General features: G+C 55.6%; 2 protein-coding genes and 2 long non-coding RNA genes across 7 annotated transcripts; 1 reads left to right on the forward strand and 3 right to left on the reverse strand.

Moving 5' to 3' along the window:
* Positions 1-616: 616 nt before the first annotated feature.
* Positions 617-1,024, reverse strand: LOC146761093 (uncharacterized). Its single transcript, XR_014945940.1, has 2 exons — positions 933-1,024; positions 617-703 (listed from the first exon to the last, which is right to left on the reverse strand). It is a non-coding gene; the product is annotated as an uncharacterized LOC146761093 (long non-coding RNA).
* Positions 1,025-3,401: 2,377 nt separating this feature from the next.
* Positions 3,402-6,383, reverse strand: LOC146761094 (uncharacterized). The gene is made up of 2 exons (XR_014945939.1): positions 6,245-6,383; positions 3,402-3,789 (listed from the first exon to the last, which is right to left on the reverse strand). It is a non-coding gene; the product is annotated as an uncharacterized LOC146761094 (long non-coding RNA).
* On the forward strand, positions 3,441-17,500 carry PITX2 (paired like homeodomain 2). 4 transcript variants are annotated; one of them, XM_085547057.1, is made up of 4 exons: positions 3,441-3,684; positions 8,576-8,631; positions 14,660-14,865; positions 16,225-17,500. In XM_085547057.1, the coding sequence occupies exons 2-4, from the start codon at positions 8,586-8,588 to the stop codon at positions 16,786-16,788; spliced, it is 816 nt and encodes a 271-aa protein (XP_085403183.1). In that variant the 5' UTR covers positions 3,441-3,684; positions 8,576-8,585; the 3' UTR covers positions 16,789-17,500. The 4 variants fall into 4 exon arrangements, with proteins under 4 accessions (XP_085403183.1, XP_085403182.1, XP_085403184.1 ...); XM_085547056.1 differs by lacking the exon at positions 3,441-3,684 and adding an exon at positions 6,454-6,538; XM_085547058.1 differs by lacking the exon at positions 3,441-3,684 and adding an exon at positions 8,187-8,323.
* Positions 17,031-18,839, reverse strand: LOC146761095 (uncharacterized). The gene is made up of 2 exons (XM_085547059.1): positions 17,912-18,839; positions 17,031-17,804 (listed from the first exon to the last, which is right to left on the reverse strand). Exons 1-2 carry the CDS (start codon positions 18,114-18,116, stop codon positions 17,443-17,445), a joined length of 567 nt encoding a protein of 188 aa, XP_085403185.1. The 5' UTR covers positions 18,117-18,839; the 3' UTR covers positions 17,031-17,442.
* Between the last annotated feature and the right edge of the window lie 305 nt (positions 18,840-19,144).

Below are 19,144 nucleotides of genomic sequence, written 5' to 3' on the forward strand. Positions count from 1 at the left end.
GGTGGTGGCAGAGCTGCCTGAGGCATCCTTGAGCCAGCCTGCTTCAAGTTGGCTCTGAAGTCCACAGAGGGGAACAGCCTCCCTGCACCACAAAACCTGACTCTTATGCCTCACAGTCTTCTGCCTTGAAATTTCATAATTGCACAAATGCACACCATACACTTTCCCAAACAATTTTACCAAGAAAAACGTGGCAGACATAGGATGAGAGACAATACTCCAGGGCCTCCATGGAGAATGGGAGCAGCCACCCTGAAGGACCACTGCCACAATGGACTGCTAAGGGCCAATGTTAACCACATCAGGGTAGGAATGCTCTGAGGGCTCATGGATGGCACACATCACCCAGAGACATACCAGGGGCCTGTGGTGATCCACATCAGGGTGGGGACACCCTCAACAGACAGCCTGAAATGTACACTTCTTCTCTTCACGGCTGGCAGAAAGTGAAACAAGGGAAGGGAACACCACCACAAACAGAGAAAAGCTCAAGTATTTTACAGCACAGGGTTTAAGCTGCAGTTGGAGCACAACTGCAATGATCTCAATGACCACTGTGCAGTCCCAGCTTTGTAGAGTGAATTATAATTCTCTTAGGAAGAAGGAAAAAATCAAATGATTTTTTTGTGATAATTTTATTTTGATGTCATTTGCTTGGGTTTGTCTGCTCCCTCAGTGAGAAGCTGTAACAGGGGAAAGAGACCTGTGCAGGGAGATGGAAGATTTCTGACATATTCTTCAGGTTTAAGATGGTTTACATACACACATGTACACAAAGAAGAAAAAAATAAATAGTTTAATAAAGGGGAAAAAAAAAAAAAAGAAAAAAAAAAAAAGGAGGTAAACCAATGACAACTTGAAGACTTCGGAAAGCAGAAAGAAGAGAAAGAGATTTCTTGTGAGGAATGACATGATATGTGTTGGATACTTACTGAATACCCTGGATACTCCACCTAGACCACCATGAACAAGCTGGAAACAAATCATCACATCAGATGTCCCAAAAACTGTGCAAGAGAAAAAAGCCTAAGTGATTGTCACTCTCTTATTTTCCTTGATTTATTAGACTCAATTTCAATTAGATTGTATTATACTGTGTTATCTTGCATTCCGATATCATAGTTAGTAAAATAAGTTTTCCTCCTTAGATCATTGCCGCTGCTCTGTTTGCTTCCTCGAGCCCAGCTCCCATCTCCTTACCCCTTTCCCTTCCCCCTTCCCATTTTTAGAGGCCAGGGGGCCCACGGGCCTACTGCCCCCCTGTCACAGACATAGATTGATCTAGATAACTCCGTAACAATGATACACATTTACCTCATCTTAAGTAAGCTTCTTCACAATTAGTTCATAACCAACAAATAAAAGAAAAGGAATAAGAGATGGCAGTCTTTTGTAGCAAAACCATGATATTCAGACATTTTGGGAGTCATTCTGGCTCTTCCCATTCAGAAGCATTCAGACCAGAGCCAAGCACCACACACAAATGCTTCAGGCTGTACATTTTACAGCTTGAGGGATGGCGTAGCACCAAAGAAAAACACAAAGTCCAGCAGAAGCAGCTATGTGACAAGCACAGCAAGGAGAGTGAGTGAGCACAAATAGAGCAAACACTCACAGCATGAGCAATGAGATCTGGCACACCACAACCGTCAGAAAGGTGTGACACCTGTGCGGTTTCCGGATGAGAGCAATAGGAAGGCGGTGAGCTGGGACACCCCAACAGTAGCAGTACTGTTGGGCTATACCTGTTTTCTGAAAAATGTGACATCCCCTTCAGCCTACACCTGCAGCGCTTAGCAGAAGGTCTAATTTCACCAAGCATGGATGAAAATGAATTAAGCAACTACATAGAGATCTTGGATTTCCATAAGCTCTGGACAAGATGCACAAAGCAATGTAGAAAGCTATGTAAAAAAAACACCACCAAGTGGCACCCCTTCTAGGGTTTCTCTGTTAAGCTCTCAAATCCCCCAAATTTGAATCCAGCTCCTGTAAGAAAACAAGGGGTGGTTTCATTCAATTGCTGAACTACAACATGACACTATTGAGAAAGAAGTCCAGTGACAGTACTGCAGAGTCAGACACATAGGGAGAAGAAAGACATGTTAAGTACACTGAGCTGGACATGGGATATGAGCAAGCTATGGGCTGAAAAGTCCTGTCACAAACGACTGAAGCCATACAATGAGGCTTGAAAACCAGTGCTAGGCTGTCTAATCCTTATTGATAAGTGTTGCCACTGCACAAACCAGACCGTGAGGAGATGAGGCTCAACAGGGAGTGTAAGGCTTAGGTCTAACCAGACAATCCTGGTTGCTGCAGCTCAGCAGCTGGCTCATGAGTGATGGGTGGCACACACTGACGACAGGGACATCATCAGCCCTGCTCGGAGGTGAGACATGAGCTGGTCGGACCGGCATGTGCTGAGAAAAGGCAGCAATCCTGCAAAACCCATAAGAGCAACCACACACTGAGCAGGAGCCCTCTGAGCATTCACAGCCTGGGTCGGGATACTGCTATGGGGTGGACAGAATCGGAGAGGCCAATATAGGTACTAACCCCATCCCTCAGCTTTCTGACTCCGAAATAAGGAGCTAACACATACAAATCGGGGGGGGGGGGGGGGGGGGAGGGGGGAAGGAGAAAGAAAAAAGAGGGAGGGGAAGATGCCTGTAAGCGACTGCTTGCTTTGTCCTGGAGAAACAGCAGCCAGAGCAGGAAGAAGAAGGAATGTGCCTGTGTGTGTGCACCATGTGGGACAAAGGCATCTCCTTTCCCTTCAGCCCTACTGAAAAGCCCCGCTGTCATCTCTCAACCTCATATGCCTGCATACGAGCAACACCATGCACAACGCACTTCTTGGTGTCTTTGATAACAGGTTTCTGGTGTTCATCTCATATGAATTTTCCTTTTGGAAAGATGTACGCATCCACTTTTGATGATATTCCGTCATCTGGCTGCAGACAAGTTGCAGACTTGCATGCCTGGTGGAGTGCAACACACACACACATATACATACACACATTCACCCCCCTCCCCCCTCGTGCTGACCTCTCTCCACTTCTCCACGCCAACCCGCTGCATCTGCCCCGTCCTCACTGCTTCCCCAGCCCTAGGGCAGCTCCTCGCCCTGCCATGGTGCTGCCGGGGGACGGGGCTGCGGAGCCGGCCTGGGGACGGGGGGGCTACGCTCTGCCTCGGCCCCGGGACCCCCGGCTCGGGTAGTGGTGTGGGGGCGAGGATAAGGCTGAGGCCACGGAGGTGGGAAGGAGAGTTTCGGAATGGTTAAAAAAGTTCTCGATAAGCAAACTCAGCTACTGTCAGAGATTCCCCCCCACACCACCACTCCCTTCTTTTTTCTTTTTTTTTTTTTTTTCCCCCTCTCCCTCCTACTCTCTCCCTTTTTATTTTTAAGGCAGTTGATGTGGTAATTAAGAATTTGGTGAGAGCCCGGTCAGGTCATCTCGTTTCTCAGATCAGAGCCCCATCAGAAATTCTTTCAAGTGTCCTTCTGCGTCGCCAAAGATGACAACAGCAAATCAATAAGAGCTTGAAATGAAAGGGGCTGCCGGCTAACCCCCGAGGCTACAGATTTGCGCACCGCCGCTCTCTTTTTCTGAACTTCTCGCGCTGGGCGCTGCCTCTCGCAGCGGAGCCGCCTTTATGCCAGTGCTCATGACGAAGGTAAGCTCTCGGCTCTCAACACTATCGCGACACGGGCTGCTGCCGCCCTCTGCTCCGCGACATCACAGAGTTGGAGGGCCAGGGCAGTGCCTCCTCTTCCCTCTCCTTCAGGAAAAAAAGAAAATAATAATAATAATAATATTAATAATAATAAAGAATTAATAGGAGAGGTCAAAGGGATCAAAGGAAAGAAAAACAAATACGGGACTTGAGGTTACTTTGTGCTAACGGAGACCGCTGCGCCCCATTCGCACTGCCGTCCTCACCCCGGCGTGCCCCGATGTACCTAACGAGCGGGCTCCGCGGGGCGCCTTAATTGGGCAATTCATTAGGCATTCTTTTAGCTCGAGTGGATAAGCACTTATTTCGAACCGATGATAAAACGGCCGGAAAACGCGAGACAGGGTGCCTGTAATTTATATGCAAATCGCTGCGTCCGTTCGAAACGCTTAATTTTGGAACAATCATTGCGTTGTAGCGCCGGGATCAGCCGTCCGAATGAGCAATTTGGGAAACCAGCTCTGAACGGGAAGAAAATATTCGAGCAGCCCAACAGATCGATAGCGTCTGAGCGTGTTAACAGAGCGGCCCTAGGTACCTCCATACGCGTCCGCTGCCAGATAAGGAGAGCGGAGAGGCGGGGGGGTGAGGGGGGACTAAGGGCAGAGGGACGGAGCGCTGCGAGCACAGTCCAACAGCGAAGGAAATCAGCGCTCGGCGCTGCGCAGCACAACTCCGCTCTCCTCCGGCCCCTCCGCGGAGGCCGATGGAAGACACCGAGGGACGCTCCGTGCCCGCACGGTGCCGCCTGGGGGGTGAGGGGGGGGTCTTAAATTTCATTTCTTCGGAGGAGAACCCTCGGCCAAACCCTTCCCGTCCGCCGCCCTCGGACTGTAACAGCGGTGGGGGCTCTTTGAGCGGCCTTTGCCGCCCCGGTTTGTGTCTTTCCGTTTCTCGCTTTGACAGAAGGGGAGAGAGAAATTGGAATCCGGGCATTCAGGCTGCTCCGCGGTTTCCAGCCACCCTGGAACCCCTCTTCCACAGCAGCATGTCTAATGTATTCCCCGGTGACTCCGGGCATTAATTAGTTGTTTAATAGGAGTATGACTAAAAATGTAAAAGAAGGATTAGGAGCGTGAAACGTATGTCCAGCTCCTTCCACACACTCGAGGAGGGAATGAAAATCACCCGCTCTCCTCTGTTCTTCCAGGAGCCATTTGCATTTCCCACCAGCTGCTCACTTGGGCTGCAGAGGGGTAATGCGGGTGAGAGCGGGGCCGGGCTGCACCCCGTGGGGCTGCGCACCCGCGCAACTCCCCTTTATACCCTGGGAAACGCCGGCTGGGAGCCGGGAGCGCTCCCTCTCCTTCCTCGGATGCGCCGGGAAAAGTGGGTTTCACCCGGCTCAGCGGTCCCGAGGGCAGAGCGGATATCCGAGGGCTCGCTCCGTCCGTGTGTTTCTCCATAGAACCCCACTTTCCTGCGAGGGGCACACGGCAACCGCAGCCACCACCCCTCTGCGCTGCGCTGCGCGGGGCCGGGAAGCAGAGAGCTCCAAAGCACCGCGGCTTAAATCTTTGCAAAACAGTCACCGGGTGCTGCCCTCGAATTGAGAAAATGTGTTAAAAATAATAATAATAAAATAAAAAAGTGTCATTTCTATTTTTGTTCTTTTCTTCTTCTTTTTTTTTTTTTTTTTTTTTTTTTGTTTGTTTGTTTGATTGATTGATTGATTGTTTTTCACGTGGTCCCTCCAGAAATAAAACTGTGGAAACGCTGAGATAAAAAGAATAATAAAAGCGTTCGGTTTGGTTTGCTCTCAGGAAATACATCCCACTTCGGTTGTTTCTCAAACGCCCGAAAACGGCTTCAAATCGAAAACCTCTCCCCTCCGCCGCCGAGTCGGGGGACGTTCGGGGCAAACGGGGCCAGGAGTTGATCCCGGCCCGAACGAGCAGCACGGGGCAGAGGGGAGTTTTGGCTGCCTCGGTTCTGCTCTTGTGGTCGGATGGGAACAATAGCAACGCGGAATTTGGAGAAAACAATGGAAAAGAAAGGAAAAATGAAAAGGAAAATAAAATTAAGGGGGGAGAGGGATGAAAGAAAGAGGGAAGAAGGAAAGGGGAGGAAAGGGGGGGGGGGGAAGGAAAAGAAAGCAAAAAGAGGGAAAGAAAAATAGAAAGAAAAGATGAGAAAAAGAAAGGCAAAAAGATGGGGAAAAAAAGAGAAAAGAGAAAAAGGAAAAAGGAAAAAAAAAAAGAAAGAGAAAAAGGTGAAAAAGAAAGAAAAAGAAAGAAAACAAAGGAGGAAAAGAAGGGGAAACAAAAAGAAAGAAAAAAAAAGAAAAAAAAGAAAGAAGGAATAAAGAAAGAAAGAAAGGACACGGGGAGGCGGGTGGAAGCAGAGACCTCTCGCCACAAGCCCGGCGCTGCGTCTCTCTGCACCTGAGCAGGGCCGGCCCGGCCTGGGAAACTTCTCCCACACCAACTCTCGCCTCCCGGGCAGGCGGGGCGAGCTCTACGCGGGCGCGGAGGTGCCTCTGCCGCCCTCTCTCTCTCACCTCGGCTCTTCTGCGGCCGCCCAGCCCTCCTGCCGCCGCCGCCGCTCCGCCGCCTGCCCCTTGCGCCCGCGCCCGGCCCCGCGCAGAGAGGCGCAGCGCCGCGGAGCCGCCGCCCGGCCCGGCCCCGGGGCGCTCGGAGGAGGCTCCGTGACGTCAGGCCCGGGGGCGGGGGCCGGGGCCGGAGGGAGGCGGTGGCGGCTCCCGCAGCCAGCGCAGGAGCCCTCCGCGGCGCCGCCGCCCCCGGCAGCAGCAGCGGCAGCAGCAGAGCGGCGGGGCGAACGACGGCCGGCCCCGGTGAGTGGTGCACGGAGAGAGCGGGGTACGGCGGGGAGGGACGGGGCTGAGGCTGGAGCTGCCCGTCCCCGGAGGCTGCCCGGGCTCGGGGGGTAGCCATCAGCCGACTACGGGGTGGCCGAGCGCTCCTTCTTTGCAGGAGCAGGCCGGCGGTTACCTGCGGACCGGGCCCCGCTCCTGCGAGAGACAATTAGGCGCGGTCGGCCCTCTCGATCCTAATTTCTAAACGGCTTCTCTCGGCCCGTCGGGCGCCGGAGTTCGTCGGGAGCGGCTGCTGCCGCTGCGTCCCGGATTCTCCCGTTGGGGCGGGCACAGCGGAGCCGGTCGCGCCTTGGCGCGGGGAGGCTGAGGCCGAGGAGCTCGAGGAACCCGAGCCGTGCGGTCGGGGTATCCCCGGGGCGGCGGTCCCGGCCATCCCCGGCCGGTGGACGGCCCCGCTCCGAGCCGCTTTCGTTGTGGAGGCGGCGGCCGTGGGCCGAAATCCCGGGCGTAAAGCCGCTCTCACAGCCCTCCGAGCTTCGGGAGTTGTTGAGATGCGTGCCGGGGGACTCGGTTTATTTCTTTTCCTGTCCCTTAAAGAATAGCAATAGGTACCAAAAATAAATAAATAAATTAAATTAAATTAAAAGTGGAGGGAGGGAGGGTGGGGTAGGGGGAAGGAGAGATAAAAATACATAAATACAATGTGTGACACTGCTTCGTTGTTCGCGTCCTTCAGGTTTCATAGTGGTAATGCTGCTAGCAGGTTGTTCCCTAGTGGAGCCGGCCCGGGAAGGGCAGGGAGAGTAAGGGGAAGGAAAGGATGGGGATGGAATGGAAGGCAGCTCTCTGGGCCTCGAGTGGGAGCCTGCAGAAATGTTTAATTGCGAATGAGGAGCGCGCAGAGAGATACGGCAACGGCACTACAGGCGAAGGGCAGAGCCGCCTGCAATTGAGGCACCGCGCTACAGACAATGGGGAAATGCTTCTCGCTTCTCTTGGACCTGCTCTGCGATGTGGTTTATCGAAAAATACGATTTAAAAAAAGAGAGAGAGAAAGAAAGAAAATATAGAGGGTGAGAAAGGGAAGAAGCAATACGGGCGAAGAGCAGAAATCCGCCCTGCAAAAGCACTTTTCTCCATCGAGACGGGTGAATACGGAAAACAAACTTCCCCTCGGTGCGGCCGCTGTCCCGTCCGTGGGTCAGTCGAGGACCCGAGGCGGTCAGGCGGCCTCTGGCTGTGCAGGACTCATCCCGGCAGTGCCGTCCCGCTTTCGGGCCGCCAGCGGACAACGAGTGCTGCGGGCCGCGTCCCGAATAGGCCGTGCCCGGCTCTAGGCCCAGCGTCCGTTCCGAGCCGCCTCGGCCTCGGGCAGAAGCGCTGTGTCACGGCGGCCCGGGATGGCCAGGCTCACACCGTGCCTCTCGATACTTTGCTTTGGGTTTTCCCGTTCCCCTTCTCGTAGCAGCCGGGGAGGACTGAGCGCTGCCCGCCGGTTCCGTTCCCATCTGCGGCATTGCCGAGACCCGGAACGGCTCGGGCGTTACAAAAGGGGCAGCGGCGAAGAGCACCGAAACGGCGGTGACATGCAAATTGCCCCCGAAATTATCATAAGTAAACACGGAAAGCCTGGACTAATAAAATCCCATCTGTGTTACTTCATATCGAGTTAGTAGAGAGCTGTGATAATGAATTTTGTAATATCTCCCGAACAGACATCTCAATCAGGCACTAATCCCAAGATTTTACTGCCCAGCCACTCGGGCTGGGGGGGCTGGGGACCTTCCTCCGCGTCCCCAAAAGGTGGTGGCAGGAGGGGGCCTGGCTGGGAGCCGCATCTGGGGCTGCGCTCTATTTTCCCCGGGTGCGACCCCACTCCGGGGAAAGGGGGGGGAAGGGGGTAGGTCACGTCAGCATCACTGCGACGGGGCTCCTTGGCTCCTGTTGTTATTGTAATCGCTATGATAAATGCTATGATTATTATACTTATTATATATGTATCTGTAGTCCTGGATTCGCCGATTTAACAACCCAACACTCTTCGTCCTTTTGCAGATAACGTGTAATGGAGTCCAACTGCCGTAAACTTGTCTCAGCCTGCGTGCAGCTAGGTAAGAGAACCCACCGCCCCGCGGCCTCCGCTGGGGGGAACCGGGAGGCGCCGGGGGGACGTAGGGACCCGCCGCCCGCTGCTCCTCCGCGGGCCTCGCCGCTCCGCGCCCGGCCGCCCGCCTGCGCGGCATTGTGGCTCCCCCTGCCGTCCATCCGCCGTCCGCGCAGCGCCTTCAGGTGCGCACTCCCCCGCGGCCGCCCGCCTCCAGCAGCGCTCGCATCGCACCTCTACGCTGCGAACGAGGTCTCTCTCTGCTGGTTTGGAGATTTTTTTATTCTTAATTGTTTTTAGCCCCTCACAAGCATCCACCCCCGCGAGAGCTGAAGGCTTTCACACAGCCTCCTGCAAGGAGCCCGAGGGGTGATAAAGAAAAACACCCAGGCAAACATATTACAAAGTAGAAAACAAGAGCTCTGTATTCCGAGAGACTGTTTAATCCAAGATAAACGCCATTTTGTTTAAATAAAATATATTAAGCTGAATTAATAATACGAGAAACTAGACGGAATTAATAATGCACGCCTTGCCGGTGTCGTAGTTAAACACTCCCCTGTAGGAACGCCGCGTTAACCCCCGCGGCTCAGTGCTGCTCCTGGAGCAGCCTCGGGCTCGGAGCACCGGGAGGCCACCGGACATCGCACCCCACCGGGCACTACGGTGAGGATCGGGGGCGGCAGCGAGCGAAATGCGGAGCGATCCCGGCCTCGCAGGCTTTAAGAACCATTAAGTTTTAATCCCGGAAACATACGCCATGTTGAATTGCGCCCAAATCGGTTTTGCCGGGTGCTGGCGCTTTTTCTTTCGGCCGGTAATAAGTGTTAAATAACGTGGAAAGGAAGGGTGACATCGCTTTATGTATGGTTGGGAAATAAGGAGGGCCTTCCTCCCTCCCTACCAACAGGTGGTCTTAATCAGCTAATGGGGAAGTGGGGACCTTTCCGATGCGAGAAATTTACGAGCCCTTCCCTGCCAGATTTATTCGGCAAAATACTTATAAAAGTAATGCCACCGTGCGCTCCCTGACGTGCTCGTTTTTACTTCTCCCGCCGAGAAACGAATGGGTATTTTCTTAACCATCAATTAGGAACGCGGGTTATTGTCGTGCATGCACAATGCTCTGCCTCGTTCCCCTGTCATCTGCTCTGCGTCCTCCCTGTCGGGTTGAGAGGGGAATCTCTACCTAAACACCTTGAATGCCATTAATTGAATAAGAACCCTGGAGCAGCGCTGGGCTGCGCTACCGCTTTGTTGTTACAGGGCAGGTGTGCGCGGGCGGCAGCTCTCGGAGCGCCCCGACGTGCGGGGCAGAGCCCGAATCGTTGCGATTCGCCTTCTAATTCCGTAGAGGTTTGAGCAGAGGTTTTATTGAGGTTTTTTCTTGCCCCCCTTCGTTTCGTTGCTCTTTGAATCCTCGGTGTCGGTCGATTGCGGGCTGTGCCTGAGCACCAGAACTTCAGATTTACGTGGTTTACGTCGAGAAAAATTTCTCGTCCTGTGCGTCAGACGTAGGGCAGCGAAATAGTGCGAGGGGTCGTACGGGACCGCTTCTGCAGGAACGCTTGTTTGGGAACGGGCAGCGCGACGCAGTGACTGGGAGCATTGAGAACTATAGGTGGGCGCACGGCGAGGAACCGCTGCCTCTAACAGCAGCGCGAATGCGAGCGTCGGGTCAGTGCAGTGCACGAAATTCGGGAGGAGATATCTCAAGCGATGCGGGCGCCGGGGCTCTGGTTTGGGAGCGGGTCCGTTGCGCTGAGGGAAATGGAAATAGCCAAGTGCGAAAATAGCGCTGCAGCCGAAAGTGGCAAAAGCGGGCGCCGTGTTTACCAGGAGAGGAGGAATAATCGCTTCTGGGCGCATGTGGTTGGAAAAGCATCCAGCAGGCGGGCTGGTTTCTGGGGGACTTATTCGACTAATTTTGATGAAGGGCGGAGGGATGCTTAAATTCTACCTGCGTGTTTTTAATTGAACGAATATAACGTATAGAATTCGTTAGCAGCCCGAATTGTGCTGTTGGAATCGCTAACTTGGGTGTCGCTGAAGCAGCAGCCGCCACCCAATATAAAGCACTGGGATTACAGTCCGCCCCGTATCAGCGGCACCAGCGCGAATCGATTGTTTCAACCCCTCGAAAGAGGAAGGGGGGGGGGGGGGGGGGGATGGAGGGTGAATAAAAAAGAACAGAAGTAGAAAACGTTCTTTAGGCTGAACACTCATTAACTTCATATCGCTCAATAATAATAATAATAATAAATAATAATAATAAATAAAGGGAAAAATAGAGCAGTGATCCCGCCTTACGCCCAGCCCTGCGGAAGGTGCCCGGTGTGTGCCGTAGCTCCGCCTCCCCCCTCTGCCGGACTGGGACAGACCCCGCACCGAAAGTTTGCTACCGCTCTTGGGCTGCCGCATCAATTGTGTTTTATTTTCTTTCCCCTCCGGTGTGTGAGAATAATATATGCAGCAGTTGTTAGCCTCACTCCAGGGAAAACGAAATGTATAAGGAAAGCTTATTCGTGAGGAGGAATATACTAATGGAACAATCTGATGTCTTCTTAATCCTATGTAAAAAGCTCTGTAGTCTTCCTAATATTGACTGAATGGGTAATTAATGGCTCTTCATCGAGGAGAATATGCGGTAATCCGAGATAGGCGGGAGACAACAAGGGAGGGGAGCAGCCGGCAAAGCGAGCGGGTCTGAGCAGCCCCGAGGTGTCCGTCGGGGAGAGGGTTACACAACGATCCTATAGGTAGATAAAGGAAAAGTGGGAAAATAAAGACCTGCGGGAGGTGAGCGGGTGGGCAGGGGCGGGGAGGGGGCAAAATAACACTCGGAATAAGATAAAAATAAACCGAATAAAATCAAGGAATTGCAAAAGGGGAAGGGAGAGTCCCCCACCCACCCCGGTCCCTATATTTAGGGGCTGTGTCCGGCGCCCCGGGCTGGGCTTTGGGGCGAGCAGTGCGGGCCCGAGAGGGGATGGGAGCTGCCAAAGGGATAGGAAAAGTTTAAAGAAAAAGACTTTTTGACGTTTTAATTGGAACCTTTAACGCTAATATATGGCTTGGGTGCCTACAATGAGCTTGTTTTTCGGTTGGCTGACAGCTTCTAAAATATTATTTCGCTTGGGAAATAAAAGCTTCATCTCAGCTTCTAGGTGGGTATTTTTGGATTTAGGTGATTTATGGTCGCCATGACAACTAACGCCTCTTGCCCGCTCCCCTCCCGGCCGGGTGCGGGGCTGGAGGTGGGGGGAAGAGCCTGTACCACCTCGCTTATAAGGATCGGCCCCCCCCGGGGTGGGAGCGAGGGACGCGGGGCCGGGACCGCACCGGGGGGGGTCCGACTGTGAGAGGCGAGGGGTGGGGAGGGAGCGAGGAGAGGGTCGGTAAACAAATTGTGCGGAGTGGAGCCGGCTTCGTATTGACTCAGTTATAGGTCATCGGCTGCCGGTGCGGAGGGAGGAAATATTTACTTTACACATATACTTTATGATCTTGGGGGAATTAGAGGAAATTCAATAAGAAAACGGCTAGAATCATTTTAAACCCCCTATTTAAGAGACTTAAGCAAATTAGAGTCTTATCAGATTAAAATCCACTACAAATGTAAGAGCGTTGTCTCCGCCGAAACGCTGTGGGGTCTGAGGAAAGAGATTCGCTGCCAAATCTCGGGGATAAAAACGCGTCATTTAAACGGCAGATAATGAGCAGAATGTAAATTAATTTAACCTTCTTTACTACCGGCCCGCGAAAGGAATATGTGCCGCTCGACAATAAGCGCCATTGCGAGGGACGGTGCAAATATCAGCGGGCGGAGGGTCCCCGGCGGGGGGAAGAGGAGAGTTGCGGGGGGGCGAGTGGGGTGAGGCCGTCCCACGGGCCAGCAGCACCTGAGCAGCGGGGCGGGGGGACGGAGCGGGCGGTGCTGCGGGGGGGGCGCGAGGCCGTAGCGGGAGGTTCCTCCAGCGGGTCCGAGCGGAGGGTGCGGAGGTTACGCGTGCTTGGGGCCGGGATTCGCGCAGCCCTCCCCGCGTCGGTGGCTGCCAAGTGTGGGCTTCCCGACCCGCACCGCACAGAGCTGCTCGCGGCCGTCGCCGCTCCGTTGCCTCCGCGCTCGTTGCGGCCGTTGGCGGCCGTCGACTCCGCTGTCAGACGCCCCGAGCCCGTCCCGCCCGCCGCACTGCCCTCGCTCTTATTGCCCACCCGGGGCCGGAGCCCGGCCTCTCCTCCCGGGGCCGCCCCGCTCCGCTCCGGCCGCCCGGTGCCGCCGTGCGGGAGGCCCGGGGGAGGCCCGGGCGGGCGGGGCGGGGCGCGGCGGGGGCGGGAGCGGCGGGCGGCGGGAGGCGGCGCGGGGGCGGAGCGGGGCGGGCGCGGGTGACGTGCCGGCGCGGGGAAGGCCGCCGCCGGTTTAAGATGTCAGGCCAAGAGGGAAGCTGCTGAGCTGATGCGGTGCGGGGCTGGCCGCGGAGCGGCGCGGGTCCATGCGCGGGCGGCGGAGCGGAGCGCCCCGCGGAGCGCCGCCGAGCCCCGCGGCGGGCCGGGGGCCGCCGGACGGGGAGCTGCGGGGTGGCCGTGACGGTTTTTGCGGGACCGGAGCCGCTCGCTCGCCTGCCGCCACCGCGCCCCCCCCGGCGGCGGGGGCTCCGGGGAGCGCCCGCCCGCCAAGCCGCTAACCGAGCCCCGGGAGGCCGTCCAGGGAGGGGGCGCCGCGACGGTCCGGGCCGCCTCCCCGGGCACACGCGCCCCTTCTCCCGTCAGCCCCCCCGGGCGCACCCGTCGGCTTCGGCGTCCTCTCGCCGATGAGTTGCATGAAGGACCCGTTAAGCCTGGAGCGCCTGGGAGCCGGGAATAATAAGCTGTGCTCCTCCTCACCTTCCTCCTCCTCCTCCTCGTCCTCTTGCCATCACCAGCAGCCCTCGCTGGCCATGGCTACGGCGCTGGCGCCGGGGCAGGCTCGCTCCTCCCTGGAGGCCGCCAAACACCGACTGGAGGTGCACACTATCTCCGACACCTCCAGCCCCGAGGCCGCAGGTAAGAGGCGACGAGCGGCGTGGAGCCCCCGGCCCGCAGCGCCTCGGTCCTGGTTCGGGGCGGGTGGTGACGGCTGTGAGAGGAGCGGGAGAGCGGATCTGGTGTAGAGGGCGAGCGATGGGGGAGTGGATGGGCTAATAACGCTGAGGGTGATGTGAGTACAGAAGGGTGAGTGTTGGGAAGCGGAGGGTAGATTATATTGATAGGGAAGGGGGAGTAATGTGGATACAGACGGGCGAATATATGGCTTTTGAAGTGGATACGGATGGCAGAATGGTACGGGTACAGAGGGCAGGTAAAATGGATACAGACGTACAAATACATGTCAAATAATGTGGGTACAGTTGGGTGAATTAAACGGATTCAGAAGACAAATGACATAGATACAGTGGGCAGGTAATGTGGGTACAGAAAGGAGATAATGTGGATACAAATAGGTGATCGTGTGACGAGCAGTGTGGATGCAGATAGGCGAGTAACGTGGATGTGTACAGGCAAAGAATACGGGCAGACGGGCGAACGGTACGGATAAAAGGATATAGGATACATAAATAATATGGATGCAGAGTGGCGGATAACACAAATACGAAACGCAAATCATATGGAGGCAGGAGGGCGAATGACACGGGTAGAAACAGAGGAGTGACATGGACCGGGCGTGAGCGGTAACGGACAGCAACGGGCGAGCGCTGCGGATAGAGACGGGTAGTCAGCGCTGGTGGGGACGGGCCGCACTTGGGCCGTTCCCCGGCCGGTAACGCTTAACGCTCGAGAGAGCGGAGTACCGTCGGCGTCGGGAGCGCATACGGACGGGAGAACGCAAACTCCCTCGGCGGGCGGCGGAAAACCCTCGGAGGAGCGCGGAGCCGGCGGGGGCCGGGCGCGGGTTAATGATTAGCGGCGCGGGGGCAGTCCGCGGGGAGCGGGGCGAGGCTTGGGAGGCTGAGGTGCCCCTGTTTTCCGCCCCGCTGTTTTCTCTTCCCCCCTCGCAGAGAAAGAGAAGAGCCAGCAAGGCAAGAGCGAGGATGCGGGGCCCGAGGACCCCTCCAAGAAGAAGCGGCAGCGGCGGCAGCGGACGCACTTCACCAGCCAGCAGCTGCAGGAACTCGAGGCCACTTTCCAGCGGAACCGCTACCCCGACATGTCCACCCGCGAAGAGATCGCCGTCTGGACCAACCTCACCGAGGCCCGGGTTCGGGTGAGTCCGGGGGAGGAGCGGGGAGAGAGGTCGGCAGCCGCTTTCGATTTCGGGTCGGCGCGGAGAGAGGCGCTCGGTTCTTCTGCCCTGGCGGGCGGCCCCGGCTCTGCTCACCGCGGAGCGCGGCACCCGAGAAGCGTTCCGCCCTCACGGTGCCGTTCCTTCCGACGGGAACCTACGGAAACCATTGGCCGGGAACAGGCTGCGACCTGCGCGGCCTCTAACGAGAAAAAGATGTACGACACACTCGGGCCGTTGCCTCTCTCCCGACGTGCCCTTCCGCGCATTTTCTTTCGCTTCGCAATTCGCCGAGCGCCTCTCCGCCCTTTCCCCTCTCTGAGATTTATGGGAGCCATCGGCGCGCTGCGGACATCCCGAGGCCGCATCCTGCGTGCGTGCGAACGCTGGGGAAATAATAATAATAATAATAATAATAGTAATAATTAAAATAGATATAATAAACTGAACCGAACCTCTCGGATTTTCGGGAAGACAAACTAAAAAAACACCTAAACCTTCCTTCCTCTTAGAGAAGGCAGAAGGCGAGCAGGCGGCGCGGTGCTGGGAGCCGTGTGTCGCTGTGCCCGGCTCTGCTCCCCGCTCCCGACCCCGCTCTGCCGCCGCCGGCTCTGCACCCCCCGGGGCTCCAATCCACACCGACCCCTCGGCATCGCCGCCGCCCGGCGCTCAGACACTCGCTTGTGGATTGGAGAGGGCGCGCTGCCCTTTGTCTGCGGGGAGGCTCCCTCAGACCTCATTTAGCACGTTGTTAAGAAGCGATTTTCTTCTTCCCCCCCCCCCCCTTTTTTTTTTTTTTTTTTTCTTTTTTCTTTTTTTTTCTCTTTTTACCAAAGAGCGGTCGAACGAGTTTGTTTAGAAGTGGTTCCCGGCTCTGGAAGCTCTCTCTCAGGGGGAACTCGGAGCTTTAACCAAGTGAAGCAACGATTTATGAGTTGCTGGCTTCCCTCTCCTTCCCCGTAATAGGAAACATTGCCTTAAAGTTCCGCCGCTTTCCAGGCTCTCTGCCCTCGGTTTTTGCACTCTTGTATTTCCCCTGGATGGCGGATCTTTGGATTGAGCCAAGAAGGGGGGGGGGGGGAGGGGGCGAATAAAAGAAAGAGAGAGAGAATCGGGGAGAAAAAGGAAGGGGGGAGGGGGAAGGGGGAGAAGGAAAGAAAAATAAAGAAGGGGGGAAAAATAATAATAATAATTTCAAAAAAGGCAGCATTCTTCCCTGTGGTGGGAATGAGAGTGTAGCCATGCACAGGAGAAGCTCTGTGTACCTATCTGGGGATGGCACACTCGGGGCAACCCCCACTAACACGCTTCTCCACCTCTCCCCCTCCCCCATTTCTAAAGGTTTGGTTCAAGAACCGCAGAGCCAAATGGAGAAAGAGAGAGAGGAACCAGCAGGCCGAGCTGTGCAAGAACGGCTTCGGGCCGCAGTTCAATGGCCTGATGCAGCCCTACGATGACATGTACCCCGGGTACTCGTACAACAACTGGGCGGCCAAGGGCCTCACCTCTGCCTCCCTCTCCACCAAGAGCTTCCCCTTCTTCAACTCCATGAATGTTAACCCGCTGTCCTCCCAGAGCATGTTCTCCCCTCCCAACTCCATCTCCTCCATGAGCATGTCCTCCAGCATGGTGCCCTCGGCGGTCACCGGCGTGCCCGGCTCCGGCCTCAACAGCCTGAACAACTTGAACAACCTGAGCAACCCCTCCCTCAACTCGGCGGTGCCCACACCAGCCTGTCCGTACGCCCCTCCGACGCCTCCATATGTTTATAGGGACACGTGTAACTCGAGCTTGGCCAGCCTGAGACTCAAAGCCAAGCAGCACTCCAGCTTTGGTTACGCCAGTGTGCAGAACCCCGCGTCCAACCTGAGCGCCTGCCAATACGCCGTGGACAGGCCAGTGTGAGCCCAACCCAACCCCGCTGCCACGGACTGAGCTGTGCTGGAGAGCGGTGGGCACCGTGGAGGAGGAGAGGGGGGAAAACAGAGAGAGAGGGGAAAGAGGAGTGATGGGAGTAAAGGAAACCACTGAAATGAGATAGTTCCTTTGTTTTCAAAGGACCTCCTATGGATCGGGAGATCTTCGCTAAGAGTATTTCAGCAGTTACAAGGACATATATATATATATATATATATACGGACAAATGGTTGACTGGATATGATATGACATTTTAATGTTCCTATAAGCTTGTTATTTTTTAAGTTTAGCGTTGTTAACATAAAAAATGACGGAAAGGATGTATATATATCGAAATGTCAAATTAATTTTATAAAAGCAGTTGTTAGTAATATCACAACAGTGTTTTTAAAAGGGTAGGCTTTAAAATAAAGCATGTTACACAGAAGCGATTAGGAGTTTTTCGCTTGCGAGCAAGGGAATGTATATACTAAATGCGACACTGTATGTTTCTAACATATAATTATTAAAAAAGAAAACCCAAACATTGTGTGAATATCGGTTTTAGAATAGTACCTCTGGTGGATGCAAAGATGTTTCTGATATTGCAATGTAAAACATGCCCTGTGTATAACATTTCGTACAATATCCTCGTTTTACTTTTCAGCCGACATGAAAAATAATGTGTTTTATTTCATGGGAGTAAAAGATGCAGCATTCACTTCTTCTGTCCGGCGCTTTATTTCTGAGCGGGGCGCGCAGCTGCAGCCGCTCCGCGGCCGCGCATGTCTTTCGCTGCGCTCCCCTTTTGGAGCTGCGCTTTTGAGCGCGGTACGAATCATCGCCGCACTTTTTCGTACGGAAAAAAATATAGAGAAAAAACTCGTTTTCCCGCTGGAGGTGCGCGGCACGGAGCGGAGCGGAGAGGATCCCTCTGTCTGTCCCCCCGCGCACCCCTGGAGAGCGGTGGTAGCGGTGCGCTCGGGAATTGACTGCCGCGGAGCCGCGGAGAGAGCCTTTATCGCCTTAAAGAAGAGGGAGGGGGAGAAAAAAGGAAAACAAAAAGAGAGAAGAAGCAAAGCCCGTCCGCACAACAACCCTCTCCCGTGCGGCAGCCGCCCCCCGCGCTCACCTTCTTCTCGGAGCGGGAGCTCCTTCGCGCAGCGCTGCGTCGCTATTTCCGAAGCCCCGCGCGGACGATACAGAAACAAAGAGCGGGCGCAGCGCGGCGCGGGGTGAGAGGTGAGCCCCCGCTTCCTGCCGCGCCGCGCCGCGCCGCGTGCTCCGAGGGAAAGGTCGTGCTCTCGCGTGTTTTGTTTTAAATACGAGTGACCCATTAATTCTAAACCTGCTTGTTCCTGAAATTATACGGGATTATAGCTCGCGAGCTCCGGACAATGAGGCAAATCAAGATGAATTGCCGCTCGACTCTCCCGGCGGTTCCCACCCGGGCGGCCGGGAGGGGCGGCGGCGGGAGAGGAGGGTCCCCATAGAGAACGGAGCGGGCTCGGCAGCGGGGAGGGCTCGCGGCAGCCGGGCCGAGACCCCCGGGCGGGCGCCCCCCGGAGTGGAACTGTCGGGGCGTACGGGGGAGGGGAAGGGGCACCTCCCGGCGGGCCGGGGGGAATGAGTGGCTGGAGTGTGGAAAGGGAGAGGGGGACCGGGGCCTGGGGAGAGATCGGGCCAACGGGGTAAGCTCCCCCCGCCCGACACCGGGATCTCGGCTCTCTGCTGCCGGCAGCCTCCTCTCTTTTCGTTTTTCCTTCTATTATTGTTTATTTCTTTCTATTTCTTTACCCTATTCCCCTCCCCCGACGCTCTCTCGGGTCGGGGGGAGGCGGCGGCCCCCCCCGTGCCCGGCTGTGCTGCCCTCCCGGCCCAGTGCCGCTGCCGTCGGTTTTCCTGCTCCGTGTCAACGCTTCGGCCGGGTGAGTGTCAGCGGCGCGACACGGGGCCCCGATCCCACTCCTCCCCCCTCGCTCCGCTCGGTGGGGCCGGGGGCGACCCAAGGAGTCCCCTCTCGGGGACAGCGCAGTGGCGGCGGGCGCCGCTTTCGACTCTCGGTGCTTCTCGGCGCGCGGTTATTTATACCGCTCTCCTTCCCTGTAGAATGTCTGCATGTGTATTTAGAGGACGTGTGTGCGGAGAAAGAATATACGTACCTAATATATGTATATATACGTTGAGGGTAATATATGGACCGTTTCCGGAGCACAGAAATATTGGATCAGAGTTTTCCACTCTACTGTGTAATGGCTCAAACGATGAAAAATCAACGTGACCGCTCGGAGCGGACATAAATCACTCCGAGTGTGATCTGAATTTCTCTCTCCCTCTAGCTGAAGCCTGGAGGGTCATCATTTTT

Source organism: Coturnix japonica, chromosome 4 (assembly GCF_054131305.1).
Source record: "Coturnix japonica strain WE chromosome 4, WE-NBRP24, whole genome shotgun sequence".
NCBI classification, from domain to species: Eukaryota; Metazoa; Chordata; class Aves; order Galliformes; family Phasianidae; genus Coturnix; species Coturnix japonica.